The 19,745-nt window shown below is 36.3% G+C and overlaps 1 protein-coding gene across 1 annotated transcript in view; it reads left to right on the top strand.

Annotated features, from left to right (window-relative positions):
• The window catches only part of LOC128866627 (uncharacterized), a 103,189-nt gene extending 83,683 nt beyond the window's left edge, over positions 1-19,506 (top strand). Inside the window, exons 3-10 of the mRNA XM_054107505.1 lie at positions 5,302-5,387; positions 5,650-5,881; positions 5,968-6,164; positions 6,238-6,482; positions 12,875-13,144; positions 13,217-13,350; positions 13,936-14,073; positions 18,431-19,506. Coding sequence (XP_053963480.1) covers positions 5,302-5,387; positions 5,650-5,881; positions 5,968-6,164; positions 6,238-6,482; positions 12,875-13,144; positions 13,217-13,350; positions 13,936-14,073; positions 18,431-18,608 — 1,480 coding nt within the window. The 3' untranslated portion in view covers positions 18,609-19,506. The remainder of the gene's footprint in view (positions 1-5,301; positions 5,388-5,649; positions 5,882-5,967; positions 6,165-6,237; positions 6,483-12,874; positions 13,145-13,216; positions 13,351-13,935; positions 14,074-18,430) is intronic.
• The last annotated feature ends 239 nt before the right edge of the window (positions 19,507-19,745 follow it).

Raw genomic sequence — 19,745 nt, 5'->3', positions numbered from 1 at the left:
AAAAGAGAGAGTAACCCGTCCAATCTAAGTGCATTCCACCCAAACATGTATCATCTTGAACACCACCTGGAGCACACACAAGTTAAGGGCTTTTTCCATTTTGTAACGGCGTTTAGTCTTAACTTAATTCTTGGATCAGTTGTGTAGAAGAATACGTGCGATTTATCTGATCAAAGCTAAGTATATCCAGAATACCATAGCCAGTATGTGATACCATGTCTTGCTAAATGTTCTTCGACACTGTCCGAAAAGTCTAAGCACTGGGTTCAACTTTCACTCTCATCTAGAATTACCCATATTATTTCACTTCCACGGAAAAGCTTAGGTTACGCTTCGAAGCACTTGCAGACCATGGTTGCATTGTTGGGATTGACGGCAAGACCCTATAAAATGCAGTGTTTAACAATCTTACTTCCTTGGAGCAGAAATATCATTCGCGTAATCTTGGATGTTAACGAAGTTTTGCATTTAAGCTAATAGGGAGCTCACCACCTAACACCATAAAAGTGGGGAGGGTACCCCACCCTGAAAGCGTTTTCTCTCCATCTCTGACATGGTAATATATAAACACCAGTTCTTTTCCCTAAAGTCAGCAATCTTCTAAATAGTATGAAATGAATCCACCTTATGATTACTTGTAGGGGACATGCTTTTTGACCGCAAAGCACACCGAGTTAAAGCCCACTCAATATCAGGAAAAACTCCCACTGGGCACTCACCTGCTTCCAGCTTCACGCCGAACTTTGTCGCAAGGTCGTGTGAAACTTACTCTCATGACTTTTTGCTTTAGGCGTGTTTCGTATGAAGTGAAGGCTATGGGGGCTGCCCACCAAAGTCTTGGATCTTATGCAGTTTTCAACTATACATTCATGATTTTTCTGCCTTAAGGATGTGGGACTGACTGGTCTGAATTTGGTTGCCTTCACATATTCCTTTTACTGCAGTTTGGCGATGAGTACTACCCAAACTTTCCTCCAAAGAGTGGAGAGGGGGACAATTGACAGACCGAAGATTTGCTGTTGTTTGTGTTTTATTAAAACAAGCCCGCCGACATTTAGCCGTGCTCTGTTGCGCCTAACTTTTCAACGCCTCAAAGGTAACAAATTGCGAATAAACACAAAGTCGTCACGCAAATGACTTACAAATACCAAAATTAATAAAAACAAAAGAATAAACATCACTCGAGTTTGTAGTTGTCTAAAGTTGTTTAGAAATTGTACCCTAACTTTTGGCTACTTTCTTTCTATTTAATTTAAAGTATTAAAATAACAGTTAAACCGAATCCAAAAGTCTTTACTTCATTTTCCCATGAAAAAAGTTACTTAGCCAGCAATTTCCGGCAACAATGTTGATACTGGTCAGGCTAATGCAAACGTCGGAATAAAGTTGATGGCTACTTAAAATAAATGTAAATTATATCTTTCTCTAAGAATAGTAAGTAGCCACTCAACGAAATGTTACACACAATCGCAAGGATAGGATGCACATACTCGTACAAATATTTTTTTGTGTTTCTCCTACTTCCATTCGAAAGCTGCACATAAATTTATTTAAGTTCTTTACTTTATTTTATTTTACTTTTGTAAATTTTTGAAGGTTTACCGAATTATTTAAATCATTTAATTAAATTTTGTTAGGAATTGGACATTTTTTTACGTGGATTCATTAGCCAATTACGTACTTTGAACTGCCTAAATAGAATACGAAGCTGAAAAAGAGAATAGTTTTTCTAATAACGAAGTAACTGATAATTTAAAAAGATTCAATAAACAAAGGAATTTGGAGAAAAAATGAGTTGAAACTTGGATAATTACTTGGAACAATTACCATGTGGAATATATTTCCGGCTACATTCCCTCACAAATGCTTGTCAGCCTGCTGCGACAATCTGAAGTGCGCGCTTTGATCGGGTCCCATAAATGGTGACACCTTTTTTTTATTCGAATGTGAACGATTGAAGGATTTAAAAATAATATATTATTAATATTTTTTTTAATAGTAATTTTGATCTATACTTGAAAATAATTGGCGGTCTCTAGCTGCTTCACGAGGTAATCAACATGTTGTATGCCAATCCACTGCTTTATGTTACCCAACCAAGAAAACTGCTTAAGCCCGATAACTCTTCTTCCTTCGATTTTGACCTGCAATATGAGTTCCAGCAGTTCATATTTCGGATTTCGCAGGGTATGGTCCAGATACGATATTTTTCTACGCTTGAACACTTGAGTAGTTGTCTGTCACCGTGAACTCTTCGCATCACTTATTAAATGGGAACGTGTTCATTCCAGGGTATATAGGGTTGTTCAATAGGTGCGCTTCAACTTTTTCCCTATAGGGAGGGCGAACGACGCAATATTTTTTATTTTTCGCTTGTCATTTGTAAACTTCATTAGTATACATTTCATCATGGAACGCTACACACTTGAGCAACGATTGCAAATCGTGCAAATTTTTTATGAAAATAATCGTTCTGTTGCTGCTACTTTAAGAGCATCGCGGCCATTTTACGGTCCATTTAACAAGCCGTCCCGTTTTGGGGTTATGTGAAGTCATTGGTCTACAGTAACAAGCCGGCGACGATTTGTAAGCTCAGAGCCAATATTGAACGCGAAATTGCTGGAATTTCGGCCGATTTATACAAAAGAGTGGTCGAAAATTGGGTTCAACGATTGGACTTCGTAAAACGTGCACGCGGTGGTCATGCAAAAGAAATCGAATTTCATACTTAAATGTATATATTCAAACTCGATAATAAAAAAATTAGTTAAAAAAGTCAAACCGTTTGTGTTTTATTCAAAAAAGATCAAAAGTTGAAGCGCTCTTACTGAAAAACCCTATATTAAGTAAAACCGAAGAAGCCAAATCTCAAAGTCTGTTCATGTCTAACAATTTTATCACCCATATTTCCATGCCATATAGCAGAACTGACCATAGCATTTCTTGAAGCTTATTTTTAATTGCATATTAAAGTCGCAACATTGCGCTGCCGAACCATTTTGTTACCAGATCCTCAGTACCAACTTGTTTACCAGTTATTTAAGGCATGACTATATCCTGTCTGTGCGGTTTAAGAACCTTATTAGGTTGTGCACATCTAAGCCATACGTGTGCAAGACTCACGAACAGGATAGACGTTCTCTCTTTCCATAGGGCAGGGTATTCACAGAGGAAATGGAAAATCGTTTCCTTTTTCTTTGGTTTTTTACACCTGCGACAGTGGGTGTTGTGAGGGATGCCGACTTACCAAAAGCCAGATGTGACAGCTATGAGTCTCCAGGCGTCCCGTCGTTTCTTGTTTATCACTGCTGACGTTTGTTTGTTTCTGCTAGTTTTGCATGTTGTCTGGTCTCTCCATCTACAATCCGCGATTTGGTGATATTTTGTGGAAAATGCATTCTTGATTGCACTCAATGGTATGAATATCGATAATGCAAGAATCCTCTTGGCAGTTTATCTGCATTTTCGTTACCTTCAACGTTCCGATATCACAGGACCCAGATTATGGTTTTCACTCAAGGTGAAAAGGCTTTTTCTGCTTTGTTTCACCAGATTAGAAGTTGTTATAACTGAATCCAGTGCCTGGATTGCAGCTTGGCTATCCCAAACAAAAGAAAAGTTTCCCCAAGAAGAAAAGTTTCCCCAGTACTTCAATCTGGGAGACACTGCAGGCATTAGGAAGACGTACAGATTTTTCAACTTTAGGTTTATGAGAACATATACCTACTCCAACATCACAATCCATTTTAGAGCCGTCTATGTAGACTGTAGTGTCGAAGTTCTTTAGTGAGAATATCTTACTCCATTACCTTCGGGGCTATATAATCCTGTCCGAGGTGTACTGAGTATGTTGCAATAATAGACGGACACGACCGTAGTGCATATCTTTTCATATGGTTTTTGTTTTTTTTAATTTGTATATATATGTATGTACATTAGTATTTATATGGGGTATTTTTTAGCTGCCTGATAACTACTGATATCGATAACTATGGTTTGCCAGCTAAGAATGCCAACCTGTGTTAACATTTTTATTCAGTAAGGTTTGGCAAGCCATTACCATAACAACACTTCCAAATTGTGGAGATTTATTTATCAATCGATTTATTGCAATATTAAAGCCACCATTGACGCCATTCGGTCAGGTTTATTGGGAAAAGTAGTCAAAAATTGGACTGATCGAATGGACCTTGTAACTCGTAGCTGCGGCGGATATACGCCGGATATATTATTTAAAAAATAAATGCCTTGAAGTTATCTACCTGATATTCCAACAACATTTTTGTTATGTAAACAGGCTATTGTAAGCTTAAGATCTAAGTGAACCTACAGTTTCTTGAGCAATCTGTTTTTGGCTTCCGAACTGTAGTTTTTTAATCTCTATAATTTTTCTCTATGGCATTGTTACTGTATGTTCAATCATCTGAGCACAATACAATATCACAGAGATCCAAGTGATTTTTATTTACATGCGGAAATATTTCCAATTTGATATTATCTAGAGGTACTGGTACTTATTAATGCGGGATTACATTTTGCTGGAACTGCTACTTAAAGCGGAAAGCATTCACTGTCTGCGAAAACACACTCCGGTCAAATTCTGGAACCGACCATAAAAACATGGTTGATTGAAGCTTTCGACTCGTTGGAGACTTTTACACAAAATACTGTCAACTGCCTACATTAACATTATTTTGACTTGGAGTGAGCCGAAAATCATGCATGACAAGATGTGCAAGATCAATAGTAAATGGTTATCAGATTAGAGCCCGAATGTGTGAGCTTCGATACATTTATCTCAACTTCAGAAGAAAATTTTACGAATATCAGATTTTCCAGCATTATAAACGGCTATTGTTACGGTTGAATAAGCATTACAAAAATTTACAGTTCAACGCTGCTGCATTTTTGATTTTTCACTTTTCATTGACCAAATCGGGCATTGATTGTCAGAAGTAGAAAAAAAATGTAAATTAAGATATTTCTTTTCAATTAGAGGATTTCTCAAAAACTAGTACCAACACTGAATAAACAAACTGAAAATTCTATTGTAATTCAGCGCATTTCACCTTAAAAACACGTTCTCGCTGCTCAGTTCCAAGGAAGTAAACAAAGGAAGACTAGCTCACTATGTACGGTTGACTGCAAATAAACACACAATTGAATTTCTCACAATTGGCATATTCTCCACTACTTTTATTATAACAGTACACCCCACGCTCATTAATATCCTCTTCATTATCATCACACAGAAATACGTTTCCTTTTTCACAATTCCAACTTTCGCTTCATTATTTTCAGATTTTTGCTGTACATCAATGCATCGGCACCACTAACCATTAATTTCTCGCAGCAGGTTGTGCGCAAGATTTACTTCAACCAAACAAGTGAGTAGAAAATCGAGTTCTTTACCAACAGTGCCATCGGCTCATACGCCCCATCAGGCACACCACTGCCAGCATGCAGTTTTGCACTAAATTAAATTTCCTTTCATTTGCATGTCTCTTTTGCATTCATTCACTTTCTCACTACTTTCTCGTTATTCCACGTTTGCCCTTTCATCATTTCGGTGTCTCATTTTCATTAACATTTGACTTCCTTTTTCGTATGGTTAATTTTTTATTCCTTTACTTTAAATTCACTTCGTAGTAAATTTATCGCGCTCACTCAAATCGGATCAACGCACTGTGATCCTGCCCTGTGCGCTACGTGGTCAGTATGATATTTTTGTACAAGCCCGTCAGCGAGGGTCCATAAAAATCGAAGCGCATGCTGAACATCCGCAATCCGGCTGGCCGCTACTCAATCGCACGCATCACATCAGCATACGCAGCCAAAACTGGGTACGCAAACGTCAAATGATAGTCAAGTGGGACAAGAGGTGAGCATAATCAATGAATGCAGCATATGTATGTATCGGCCATTAATGAACTTTCCTTCACTACCTTCATCCTCGTCGTTGAGCAGCAAATTCGATTTCCACGCAGTACATTACTGTTTGGTTGTGAGCACTCGCCAGCGCCAATTGAATTTCTGCAACGCCATCAACGAGTACTTCACGAGTACAGCGGGGCGAGCAGGTGTGAGTGCACCGCCCAACTGCTATCCTGGCTCCTTGATGGATTACATCTGGTTGAAACCACCGGAGCGTGCTAAGAAAATTGGTGAGTCGCCACACAATCGTGGTCACTAGCTAGTGAATTGAAAATGCTTCATTATTCTCTTCAATTTTCATAGATCCACGCATCACCAATATTGTCTGTACAGGCGCTCACACTCAGCAGCTACTAAGAGGTGTACTACCGAATCATACGTACTACTTGGATGTGTTTGGAGTGCACACTCGCCGTCAAAATCTCACTTTTCACATTGCCTCTACGCAAGTGGATTTCAACCGCACGCATCCAGTTTCGCTGCGCGCAAATATGTTAACTATGAAGAAAATATCTGGACTGCATGGCGTACAAGTCTTCAGCTTTAAGGTGAGCACACCGCTACCCGCAAATTTTAGGAAACTTGAATATAAAATTAATTTAAATAAATAAATTTTGAGAATTTCCAAAAAAATGGTTTCGGTCGAAATTAAATATTGGGTAGTCGAAAAAGTCTTTTCGTATTTCTAATCAAACTTCAACTCATTTTTTTTATATTTATAATGAACTTTATTAAACTAAATATGTATCATTTTGGTCGGCCAACTTTTGACATTTTTCTTCTAGAGTCATTATTCCATCAGTGTAAAACTTTTGTGGTTTCTCGACGAAAAACTGCGACAAGTAATTTTCACAGGCTTCTCTTGAAGCCAACCTTACTCCATTAAGGGAGTTCTGCATTGACCGAAACAAATGGTAGTCCGATGGTGCAAGGTCAGGGCTATATGGTAGATGCATCAAAACTTCCCAGCCAAGCTCTACCAGTTTTTGCCGAGTCATCAAAGATGTGTGTGGCCTAGTTTTGTCCTGATGGAAGGCGACGCCCTTTCTGCTGATCAGTTCTGGCCGTTTTTTTTCGATGATTCCTTTCCAATCCCACCAAACACACAGCATAACCTTTCGAGGTGTCAATCTTGGCTTTGCGACCATTTGTTGAGCTTCACCACCCTTGCGCCATGATCTTTTTCCCACATTATTGTCGTATTTGATCCACTTTTCGTCTCCTGTTGCCATTCGCTTCAGAAATGGTTCGATTTCATTTCGTTTCAGCAAAGAATCGCAGATGTTAATTCGGTCCATTAAATTTTTTACAGACAATTCATGTGGTACCCAAACAACGAGCTTCTTTTTGTAGCCAGCCTTTATTAAATGGTTCAAAACCGTTTGATGATGAAGGTTTAGTGCCTTGGCGATGTCATGGCAGCTTATGTGACGATCCTGGTCAATCTTTTCCATAATTTCATCGACTTTTTCAACGACAGGTCGACCGGAGCGAGGGACATCTTTCACATCGAAATTTGCAGAACGGAAACGAGCGACCCATTGTTTTGCTACACGAACTGATACAGCATCGTCTCCGTAAACTTCACAAATGTCAATGGTGGCTTGCGTGGCATTCTTCCCTATTTTATACAAAAATTTCAAAATATAGCGAATTTCTTCATTATTTTCACTCATTTTTGACCAGCTGTAACTTTTGTTCAACTTCTCCGAATTTAATTTTTTTTGGTTAAATGAAGCTTAAAATGTCACCTTTCTAACACCATATCATATGACACGATGTGATTGGTAGCATTGGAGATAGATGACTCCAACGACATCTATGGACAAAATACGAAAAGACTTTTTCGACTACCCAATATATAATGTCCCTATAGAAAATATTTCCTTAAATAATGAGTTTTAATTTTTCGTACCAGGGAGTCACTAAAGAGGTTAATTATGATATATAGGTTTGTTACCGGCTACATGGTTTTCATTGTTCTCAATGTAATGGGACTAAAGTTAAAAATTTAGATATGCATTGCTGATTTTCGTCCAAGCATGCATAAATTAGTTATACATTTACTTTGAGGTTATTTATTCATCTGATAGAGACTCCAAGTGCCTTAGCCAGTATGTCATAAATTCTTTTCAAAATTAGTTTATTTGTAGGCTTAAGTGTAATAAGAAGAAAACAATTTCCAAAAGAATTTAATAATTTGAGTTTTATTCAAAACTAAAGACTTTTTAAAGTGTGGTATTAAACATTTTCATAACTTTTTTTTTTACTTTTTCTTTTTCCATAGTATTTTCACTCAGATTTTTTTTTTAATTTTTGTATTAATAGCTGAAGCTATGCTCAGTAATCCCTACAGGTTTCATTATGGGATCCACATAACTTTCGAGTAATATTCACATACATACCAGTGAAAATCAGTGCAAGATACTGCTCTGGTGAAGTGCTAGCATACCTACTTGTTTTTTACCGTCATTTGCACATCGATCAAAGCGTCACTACATACCTACATATTGAGAACTTACGCGGTATTTTTTCATCAGTTCGTCGTACGTATTTGAATATAACTCGAAGAGTAAACAATTTATTATTGCTTTATCTTTATGCTTTGGTGTTTCATCTTCAGCACGCCCAGTGTAATTTTCTCCTTACAATTTTGTGGAATGTTTTTTTTAACCCTTCGACTGCCTTATACTGAGTTTATCCATGAAAAAAAGGGATAGATGATATATTAGCTAGGGGATTAAAATTTTCTCAAACAAATGAAATGTTACTTAATTTTTTTTACTTAATTCATTATTGGGTGAAGTAAAATGTTCTGAATATTTTCTTCTAGATGCCTTCAGTAGCCGTATCTGACGAAGTGCACATAGTTTCGGTGACTAATATACAGAAATTTAAAGGCGGTATTACACTACAAAACAATTGTTTTGTTTATTTGCTTGTGTTTGTTGGAGCCAGTTGGCTTTTATAAGAAAAGAAAAGAAAAAATAAAAAAGATAAAAACTATTCGCACTTCAGCACCACTACGATCAAGGTGAAAAGTCGAAGAGGTAGTTAGACAAGAAATTTTGTTTTGTTTATAGACCTGATAGAGTATCGAATGCAACAGCAATGCATTGATTCAAAAGATTGCGTTCAGGCAGGATAATCATGGAGAATATTGATAAAATCATCGAAACCGTCAAGTTGGACCGTCGTCAGAGCACCAAAATTGAAGATTAGTCAACAACTGTAGGGAACCATTTAATGGTTAATGGTTAATGATAGTAAAGGGTTAAGGTATGGCCCTTTAGCACTGCGACCATATTGATCTATTGTGCACCCTATGCTGTCTATTGATTGTTAAGTATGCTTATGAATTGTACCAGCTCCTTCTGAGGGAGTGATTAAAGGTCTTCATCTGTAAGCATGAACTTTTCCTTCTATGCGTCAACCCCGGACATTCGATGATGAGATGTTCTATAGACTTAGGGAACCATTTACATAGAGATAATTATAAGCGTATTGAATTTTAAAGAGTTTAACATTACATAATTGTGATAAGGAGAAGAGAACTTCATTTCGGCTTTAACTTCCTTTGCCTGGATACCAAGAAATGGAATTAGTTTGGTTGAGATCAACAACAGCAACCGTCCGAATGTTTCACAGAGCTATTTGGAACATAAAGAAAAATTGAGAAAGAGTAGAGTACAGTGTTTCCGTTAAACAAGATCCTATATTAAATAATAAAACGCTATTTTGTTCCCTTTTCCACTCAGTAGTTCTGTGATAGGCAATCATTACCGTTTTATCAAATAAATTGGTTAAGTAACAATTACCAATTTTAAAACAGAACATAATATTATATTTACCCTTTCTGACATACACGTGCTGTCACTTCAGAAATAATACATTTTTTATTTTTCGTTTGTGGCGGTAAGGTAGGGTTTAAAATGCCTTTGCCCTAACAGCGCCCGTCGTCTGCTGCGTCGAGTGGTATGCCACTAAAACAATCACTCCTCTTCCTTTCTACGAGAGCATTTCATCGAAGACAGAGAAGATCTAAGAAGCTGATTCTGGTAAAGACTGCCTCTTCTGCTTTCCCTGCATCCAGGGCCGCCAGTTTTGGAGCCATCTCCATGCTGTTGGCTCATCTTCTGCTTAGATAGGTAGGTTAAGGTTAATCTGTCGATTAAGCATCTCTGTCCATGTCAAATTTTTGGCACGCAGAACTCGCTCTATGTACGTGGCAATAACTTGCCAATTTTCCAATGTTGTCTGCTCTTAACAGCTTTGCATCTGCGTAAACGTATTCAGTGGTTTCTATTTCCCCTATTTTGTTTTGATATTTTCGAAAATACCCATGCCCAGATAATATCTGAGTAATATGGAAGTTCACCCCTCCGAACTGTCTGTCATACCATTTATCTATGTTTGGTATAAGTCTCGCCGTCCATCTGACTTTCGTCTTTGACTTGCAGCGCTTTTGTCCTAGTTGTAGTGTGTGTGCTCTAATTTATTATTTTTATTATTTATTTGTTATCTATAATTAAAATTACAAAATACCTTTTTTGCACAAGCTACCAAGTCTATCGGCGCTCTAATTTAATTTGTGCTATTATTCGGGTGCACGAGTGGTCTATTAGATTAGTAAAATTTTAAAGTCTTTAGAAAGTAGAAGATCAATTGTTACTCTCTCGTTTTTTCTTTCAATGTTATTAAGGCTTTCTATTTAACTAAGTTCAACAAAAATTATGCTCGTAGTGCTACTATTTCTTAGTGCTCGCGATTTGAATAAGATCTGTAATTATTAATCTTAGATTTATCAGTTGCAGAGAAATTATTTTCTGTACTATTGAACTCTATCTGCTACGATTACTGACAAGCCGGTAAACTTCGATTATTTCTGTGATTTTATCAACATGCTTGAACATCCTCCGCGTCCTTGAAGCGCCTGCCTGTGCGAGATGCATCATTAACATCAAAAATGTCTGAACAGAACCGACAAAACTAAAATTGCATGTAATTAGCTATTACAGTATCCGATCCATAAACACCATTCAAAATATTAGCGGTCTGGCTTGCATTTTCGCCTTTATTAAAGAAAAACTGTAAAATGTACCGCATATTTTCTTTGTTGACTTCTATTGTTAGCACCCTGTAACTCACAAACAAAACACAGCAAAAGAATTTTGTAGTGAGAAGAGTCACTTTCATGAAGCAATAATTAAAGGTGATGTAAGTAGCCTAATTTTCACCCTGTGTTAGCCATCTTGAAGCTACTTAATAAATCCGTGTTGTCCTCTTGGAAAAGCTACTTTTTATTTCAGAGCAAATTCTAAAGAAAAAGTACTCAAAAGCGTAGAAATTAAAACTTTTGCTGAAAAAGTTAGCAGGCAATACTGTTTTGCTTAGACTTTCGCACCTTCAATTCTATTGAAAGTTCTGTGAAAATCATTGAGAAAATAACATTGCATTAATTGCATTTGAAGGTTTGGGACTTTTGATAAATAGCTGCCACATAGCCACACTTAGGTAAGTCTTTTGTTGCAGATTATCAATTTGATTTTTTGTTAATAACTGCTTAAAATTTATATACACAGGTGTGATTAGAGTCCGTTACTGCCACCAATACTTTGCGTTTCATCAAAAAAAAAAGAACCCTGTGACCCTCTGTGACAAAAAATAACACTGACTCTTAGCATTTTTGACCACAGAAACATACGAGGGTTGCTATTAATATTTCTGGTCTACAAAGTTTTTAGCAGTTGACATTTCAAAAAAAAAAAAAAATTGCTTTATCGGCATAATATATTTAGTAATCATTTAAGTATATTAAAATATAAGAAAAAAAAATGCCAAAGAATAAGAAAATAAACGGAAAAAAAAGATTTCTTGAAGTGCTTTATTTTTAATAGCTTAAGATTTTTCGTGAAATAACATTTTAAGTAAATTAATAAATTTGAGATTTTTAGAATACTTTGTTTATATTTAAAGTACAATAAAGGAAAACACTACATTTTTCTTAACAATTTTTGGGGAAGATTTTATCAAAACTGCAAGTGTTTTCTTTACTATTAATTTTTGGATTGAATCTTTTAACAGACGAAATATGCCAAAACCAAGCTGTGTTTTGTGCCACAAAACGTGGACAAAAGAGAAAGTTAAGTTTGTTCATGTTCCCAAAGATGAAGTGAAAAGAAAAAATTGGGTAAAATCATGCAGCACTTCGTTGAAGTTACAACGTTTACATTTAAATTTACGTTTACAAGTGGCGCATATAGATTCCAATCCGATACATGGTCAAAATACATATATATATGACACAAATCCATGGGAATAGTTAAGTTTAAAATATAAATAATTAAGTACCACTTTTAAATTAACATAAAATTATTCTATGGCTTACAACGACCTTTTTCAATTTTTTACTACATTTTCAGAAAGGGTATAAACTTATGCCCTTTTTTCCCTTGCTTCTAAATTGCATCAATGGATTAAGTAGCATCCGAAATCAGTTGTCAAACTTTACTTAACCTTGTACAATTGAATCATGAGTCACTTTCACAACGAGCACACGCTTTAAATTGTTTGATCGATATTTTATGAGATATCGACCACTACAATCATCTCCTGAGAAAACCGCGGATATGTTTTCCCCCAAACTTTCATTATTCTTTGATTTTAGTAGGCAGTTCGAAATTATGCTTTCTTAACTTATTGAAATAAATAAGTAAATAAAAAATAAATAAAAGGTCGTCCGCAAAAAACAAACAATCCAAACAAAAAAAAACATACAAAAAATTCGCTCTTAGTTTTGAATTTAAATTTTTAAATTAAATTTATAATTTTTAAAATAATTTATAAATTTTAAATTAAATCTTTTTTAAACGTTTTTAAACTAAATTTATATTGACTAAATTTTCGAATACCCTCTTTTATATATGCAATATGTGCTTAGATTCCATCTAGAAGCATTCCTGCTATTTATAAGCAACTCCGTGCTTCAGCTTTGCCGTCAACAGCACTCCAGCTGCGCTATCTCATTCTGCCATGCGGTGGCAGCGAAATCGATGCAAAGATACTCCGCCAACGTCGAGTCATCGGCAATGTGTCAGGCATATATCGGCCCACTTATATTCGGCTCTCCGAGGTACAGGAAGGTCAAAGGTATATTGTGCGTTTCACGCCCAGCAATGAAGACGAGACGCTACGTGCCAACAAAGTGGGGGTAAATAACGCCCATGCTACAATATCGAAACTTATACAACATAGTATAATACTTTTTTTTATGTCTTTGCAGCTGGCTGTTACAATAACCGGCATCTTTCAACAACTACCCGAACTGCCAGAGAATATAACGGTTTTCGAAGTGCACAATCGATGCTCCTTAGCCACCATTGCGTGGTACAGTTCGCCGGATAATCGGACAATGAGGTGTGTACACGTGTCTGTGAAAGCTTACCTATACAGCTCAGTTGCGACTTTCAACAACTCAGCATTTTAGCCTGCCAGTTTCCGGTTTTCGGGAGCGCTTGTCTTGCTGGTGTTGAAAGCGCCTCGATGCTACTTTTATTGCTTTTGTTTATTGTTTAATTAACCGTAGCCGACCGGCATTAGTTGTTCTACAATGGGAATTCCTCAGTACAACCCTGTCGGTTTCACATACGCACATTGTTATCTCAACTATTATTTATACGCTTTCTGATTTTCTCTTTCATTACATTTACAATAATAACAACAACACAAATGTATGGGTACCGAAAACTATGCACCGTAAACTGTGGCATTGACAACGATATACATCTTTCCCTCTACCTACATACGTACGTACGGGTGTGTGCGCCTGTACGCTGCGTTAATTTTGGTGGCGGTTTCTGTGGTTTGCTTCTGCCATAATGTTGTTCGCAATATGCTGATTGTATTGCTGCTCTAATTTTACTTCGTTTGGCTTTGTGGCTCCTGCTGTTGCTGCTGCTGTTGCATAATCGCTTTACTTGTGCGTGCGTTTGTGGCATCCAGGTACTGCATAATTGTGTTCAATTTACCGCAACGTAATCGCAGTTCCGTTGATTACACGAACTACTGCCTCGATTTCGGAAAGAGTGTGGTACAGCATCCGCTCTTCGACTCCATTAAATGCATTGAACGCTCAAAAAGGTGAGTCTCCTCCTAGCGTGTAAATATTTATAAACGTGTGTGTATGGATTTTAGGAACTTGTCTTAAAAAAATATATATTTTGATAAACAATTTTATTGATACATATAGCCTCTTAAGCTACACCTATGAGTTTTTAATATTTGAATTATTTCTCAGGAGCCGTCCAATTTACGAGGGCGGTTCGATAAGTTCCCGTGTTTCATGAGAGAGGGCGTTCCTGGGGGGCTATGAGCATCGCCTGATGCCATCTATCAAACGACAACAAAAAAATTTCAGATTGATTGATAGGTTAGTTTTGATTTGGCAGCTGTTCGAGTAAGACGTGTTTCGTGATTTTCGCTAAGATGGAAAAAGAGCAGTATCGTTCGGTAATTCGCCTTTGGTTTTTGGATGGGAAAAATGCGATGAGATAAAAGCAAACGATAACGCACCAAACTGCCGCCAAACTGCAAACCCTTCGTATTCAACCGATCTGGCTCCCTGCGATTTTTTCTTGTTCCCTAAAATGAAGAAATGGCTCGCGGGAAAAAATTTAGTTCAAACAAGGAAGTCGTCGCCGAGACAAAGACGTATTTCGGAGAGTTTGACAATTCCTATTTTTTGGAGGGGTTGAAAAAATGGCCGGAACGTTGGGAGAAGTGTGTCTTTCTAAAAGGAGACTACGTTTAAAAATAAACCAAAATTGTTTGAAAAAAAGTGTCTTCATTTCTAACATGCTTACTTACTGAACCCCCGTCGTAGTGCTTTACAACTAGAAAAAGAAGGCGGTGGCAAGTCATTTTATCAAAAGCGCACAAATATACAAGTATACTGCAAATACGACTTAAAGAATACTTTGAGAGTTAAAATAAAAATATCAACTCAGATCAAATTATATAGATTGAGAGAGGGTATTGAAATACAATAATATTATCTCAAAAACTCTACACGATATGGCCACTTTTTATACCTTTCAAAAATACTACACAACCTTTTAGAAAAAACACGCAAAATTATATATGTACGAATTATATACATACGCTGGTGCCTCAAAATAATAGACTTGCCAGCATTTGATATTATAACGGTCTGCACAACCAAAGCTATAATAAACATATTTATATTAGCTACAAGTTTTCTTCTTAAAGCTTATATCAAATCAAAATATTATTTTTACCTCTTTTGAAAAAAAACTAAATTTTTACATTGAAAGTTAAAAGAAACATATTCCTAGGAATTAGCAGTTCATGATAGGTATTTTCATTTTAATTATTTAGCCAAAAACCACACCGTTATCATACTTCAGCCACTGTATTTACCAGATTTGTCCCCCTACGACGTTTCCCCGTTCCCTAGATTGAATGGACGGCGTTTTGCGACGATTGAGTAGAAAAAAACCGAATCACTGAGAGAGCGCAAGGACAAACCAAAAAGTACATATCAGAACTGCTTCGAGGATTGAGAGAAATGCTGGCACAAGTGTATTATAGTATCTCTATCGAGGAGATAAAATTTAAATTGATGAAGAAATAAATATTTTTTGAGAAAAATGAAAATTCCCCGTATTTTTTGAACACACCTCGTATGTATGCATGGAAGGCTATGTATGTTTTAGTTTGAAGTTTTAATTTTAAGTTAATACGAGTAAAATAAAATTAAATAAATAAATAGATAGCTTTGTTTTTCAAATTAACAGTGCGAGCAAAAAAAAAAAAGTTAAATAAAAAAGAGGGTGTTTTGAGACTTGATTTAGAAAGAGTTTTTAAATACAAAACAAATACATACTTAAAAAAAACTTGTTGGAAAAGATTTCCAAAAACTTATATTTTAAATCCTCTTTCGGATCGATGCATCCCATCTGGTTCAATTTTGACCGTTCAGTCCAGTTTTGACCGTCAAGCTGTTCGGATGTGCGATTAGTTCATTTTCGGTGTGATATTTTTATTTAGTGCGATTGTATTGTAATTGTTAACTTTTAATTTTTACTGGGACACTTTTAGCATGCCTTGCACTTGCAAGCAAAAAGTCGACCGCGGTAAGTCGAAAATTCAATGTTCTAAATGCAAGGAACTTTTCCACCTAAAATGTGTTACCCTGTCAGAAGCTGATGCTGACTTTTTTGTGAAGTCAGATCGTGAATGTTTTCTGTGCAGTTTGTACTAAAGTGCGGCGAAACTCAATTCGCTCCCTGCCTCCACCCCGCAACACACCTGATGCATTGCCGCCGGTGGAGGATCAGAATATTGTTTTTGCTCATGTGCTTGAAAAACAACAAGGACCATCTATTTCGCCAGTTACTTAAAAGCCAAACAATGGTCAGCAGAATGACAAAGGAGTGGAATCTTCGCTTACTGCTGTTTTGAAAAAATTGCCAAAAAAAGTGCCAACTTGTTCTGCTTCCAGCAGTTATACCGCTGCCCCTCGTCTTCAGGTGACACCGAATGCTGCTGCTGACGCCCCTGCTGCTGTCACATACGCTGCTGCCTCTGCCTCTGAGAATTTGTCGCCGCCTGTTATGCCTGTCGTTCGCAATAGCTCTCCGTTACTACTTCGCCCGATTGTTGGTAGTGGAGTTGATGCTCCCTCCGTTAATGCTAAGAGTGTAAATAATAATTTACCTTCGCGGATAATTGCTGCACAACATAAAAACTCTACGCTGGCTCCCTCTGATTCTGCTTGGGTCTCTGTTGAGAGTAAAAAGAGTAAGCGTAAGAATAATCAATTACGTGTTGTTGGATCTGGTGAGAACAACGAACTGGAGGTTGCTGTTCGCTTTAAGTGGCTACATTTCTCACTTACGGTGTCAACGGATGACATCATTCAATGTGTTGAAAAATATGCCGGCTTAGATACGAAGCATTCTTATGCTATAAACTTTAAGTTAGGTGTTAGTGAGCATAATTACGATAAACTGCTTAAGCCTGAGATTTGGCCTGTTAATGTATCTATTCGTCCGTTTAATTTTTTAAGCAAGCAAGTAAATCAACCGCCGCAGAATTAGCTGCCTGTGCCAGGTTTAATAATCGAATTAAAATTTATTATGAAAATGCGTCCGGACTAAGAAGTAAGTCAGAAGAAGTGCGATTGCTTAGTTCTTGTTGTGAGTATGATGATGTGGTTATAACTGAGACTTGGCTCAACTCAAACTTTTTTGACGCTGAATTTTTCGATGCTGAATAACGTTTCGTAACACCAGAGATGCTGTTAAAACTGGATGTAGCAGAGGAGGCGGAGTCATGCTTTTAGAACGACCTTTAATTTTTGCTTCTTAACTTTGAATTTGTCCCTCCGCCGCTCTCCAAACAAAACAAAAGCGAGCTTCTACGCTAGAACTTCTCTTATACAATCTATAACATACATCATGAACTATCTTTTTCGTATTCTTAATTCATTTTATTGTTCATTTGAAAGGAACAAGAAGTACTTATTTATCATCTCAGCTTTAGTAACCTAATTTCTTAGGCAAATAAATAACAAATGACTGCTCTAGTTAACACAAGGCAAGCATGTAGCATAGGCAATAGTATTCTGCTTCGAACATGCTCCATAACTTTGAAAAATTACGATTATTTTCGATCTCTAACTTTAATAACCATATGAAATGCTTTATGTGCGACGGAGCGTATGAGTAATTTTTTGTTACATGTCCAATATAACTAAAGGCAGGGAATAATCAATTCAATCGTAATTAGACTTTGATGAAAGTCGTTTAAATTTACGCAGGGGTGCGTTTGAAAAATTCAGGAACTAGAATAGCGATAACCAAACATTGAAATAATTTAATATCTTTTCTTGATATAAGGCCCTTGATATGATTTATTACCTCTATCAACTGTAAAAGACTGAAAGGTCATTCTCTATATCGGTAATTATTTATAATTATTCTAGATTTTGTCGACTAATCAGCACGCCTTTTGTTATTAACCTCTCGAAATCTGTTCCCTAAGTTTGCATGTAATGTACCTACCTCTGCTCCAGTTTCTATTTTGTGGATACAGTATTCGAAACCTTTTGTTTTTTCAATGGCGAAAACGAGTTTCAGAACTTTACAGCAAAACAAAATTTTGCCATTTTATTAATTAAAACTTGTGAATATTTCAGTCATGAATTCGTTTTTCTATTTACAAGGCGGCGAAAAAATGTAACAGCTTGAAAAACAGCACTTATTGATAATATTTCATTTATATACTAGTGAACAAATTTTGAGACAATTTGAATTTATGAAGAACACACATTTACAAAAATAATTGTTTAGCAATTTTTTGTCTTTGTTCTGCGAACTCACAGAGATTTTACGATTATATATATTAAACATATATAAAGTTTAAATGGGTTTTCAATTTAAATCTTACTGTCGCTTTTATGTCTTCCTTCCAGTTCAACTCTTGAAACACACACAATTTTTAATCTGACACCAGGTGAAACGTACCTCATCTACGTTACTGCCAATCTAAGCGAAGGCAAGCCTCTGCCATACCAATCGCTGCGCATCACAATGAGCCATCAATGCAGCAACGATCTGCTTGAGTCGCGAGAGCAAACTGCATATTATTAAAGAATTTTCCCAGCGAAGTGTTCGAAAAGAGAAATCAATTTTAGGAAAGGACCTAACTAAAAGCATTAACAGATAGCAACAGAGCTCGTGCCTCAAATTGCAAATTGTATTATTGTGTTGTGTGCAGCTTCTGGCATTTTGAATTCATTCGCCAATGAATTTCACCGAATACAATTAGAAATGCCAATAAACAATTTTTTGCTTGTAAAATACATACCTATCTACATAAAATATGCCACATGTAAGTATATATGTATATACCAGAAGATAAGCGCTAAAAGACTTAAGCCTACGCCGATGAAAAGTGTCTACTGTAATAAAGGAGGGTAGAGAACAAAATTCGTTGCCTATTTTTGGGAGCATCGTACATCCAGTGGAAAGATTATTGAGCATAAAACAACAAATGCTACTAATGTCTCTATAACTAATGCATAAGTACCAAACGTACAATAGATGTGCTTTTATGTTTTTTTATATTATTTCTTGTTGTATTGATAACAAAATACTATGCCGCCACCGAATTGATACTCCTCAACGTATAAGTACATTTAAAATTGTATTATCCCTTCACTATAAATATAATATATTTATCTAAGTATAAAAATTATCTGTGTATATTATGCAAAGAAGCGAATTTATTCAGAACTTCTTAAACGGAAAACTTGATTTCACTAGAAAAACGCTTTGCCTCAAATCCACATTCGGGGTATTATAGTAACTTCTAAATCCAAGCAAAAAATAATTACAGAGACAGTTTGAACGTTCAAGGGAGTTAATCAATATAATATACAGCGTTGGACAAACAAACAGTTAGGCTGTGTATGCAAGTTCACTAAATATCGAGAAAGAAAAAAATCGAAACCTGTTTCAGTATTTTTTTTTTTAATTCAAAGTATTATCGTTCACCACTACTTTCATCAATTACTCAATAAATTTTTGGATTCGTTCTAAAAAAAAAGCATTGGATTTGAGATGATTTATGAAGTGAGCCAATTATAAATTTCTTCAAACGGATCCTTCTGCAGGTTAGATAGCAACCAGCAGTAAGAATATGTAATGTCTGGTGCATGCGTCACGCAGAATAGATCTCCATTGTATATAGCAACAAATATATCGCACCCTAAATACAAAAGGGTC

Source organism: Anastrepha ludens, chromosome 6 (genome assembly GCF_028408465.1).
Source record: "Anastrepha ludens isolate Willacy chromosome 6, idAnaLude1.1, whole genome shotgun sequence".
Classification (NCBI taxonomy): domain Eukaryota; kingdom Metazoa; phylum Arthropoda; class Insecta; order Diptera; family Tephritidae; genus Anastrepha; species Anastrepha ludens.
This window is presented reverse-complemented; position numbering and strand designations above follow the sequence as displayed.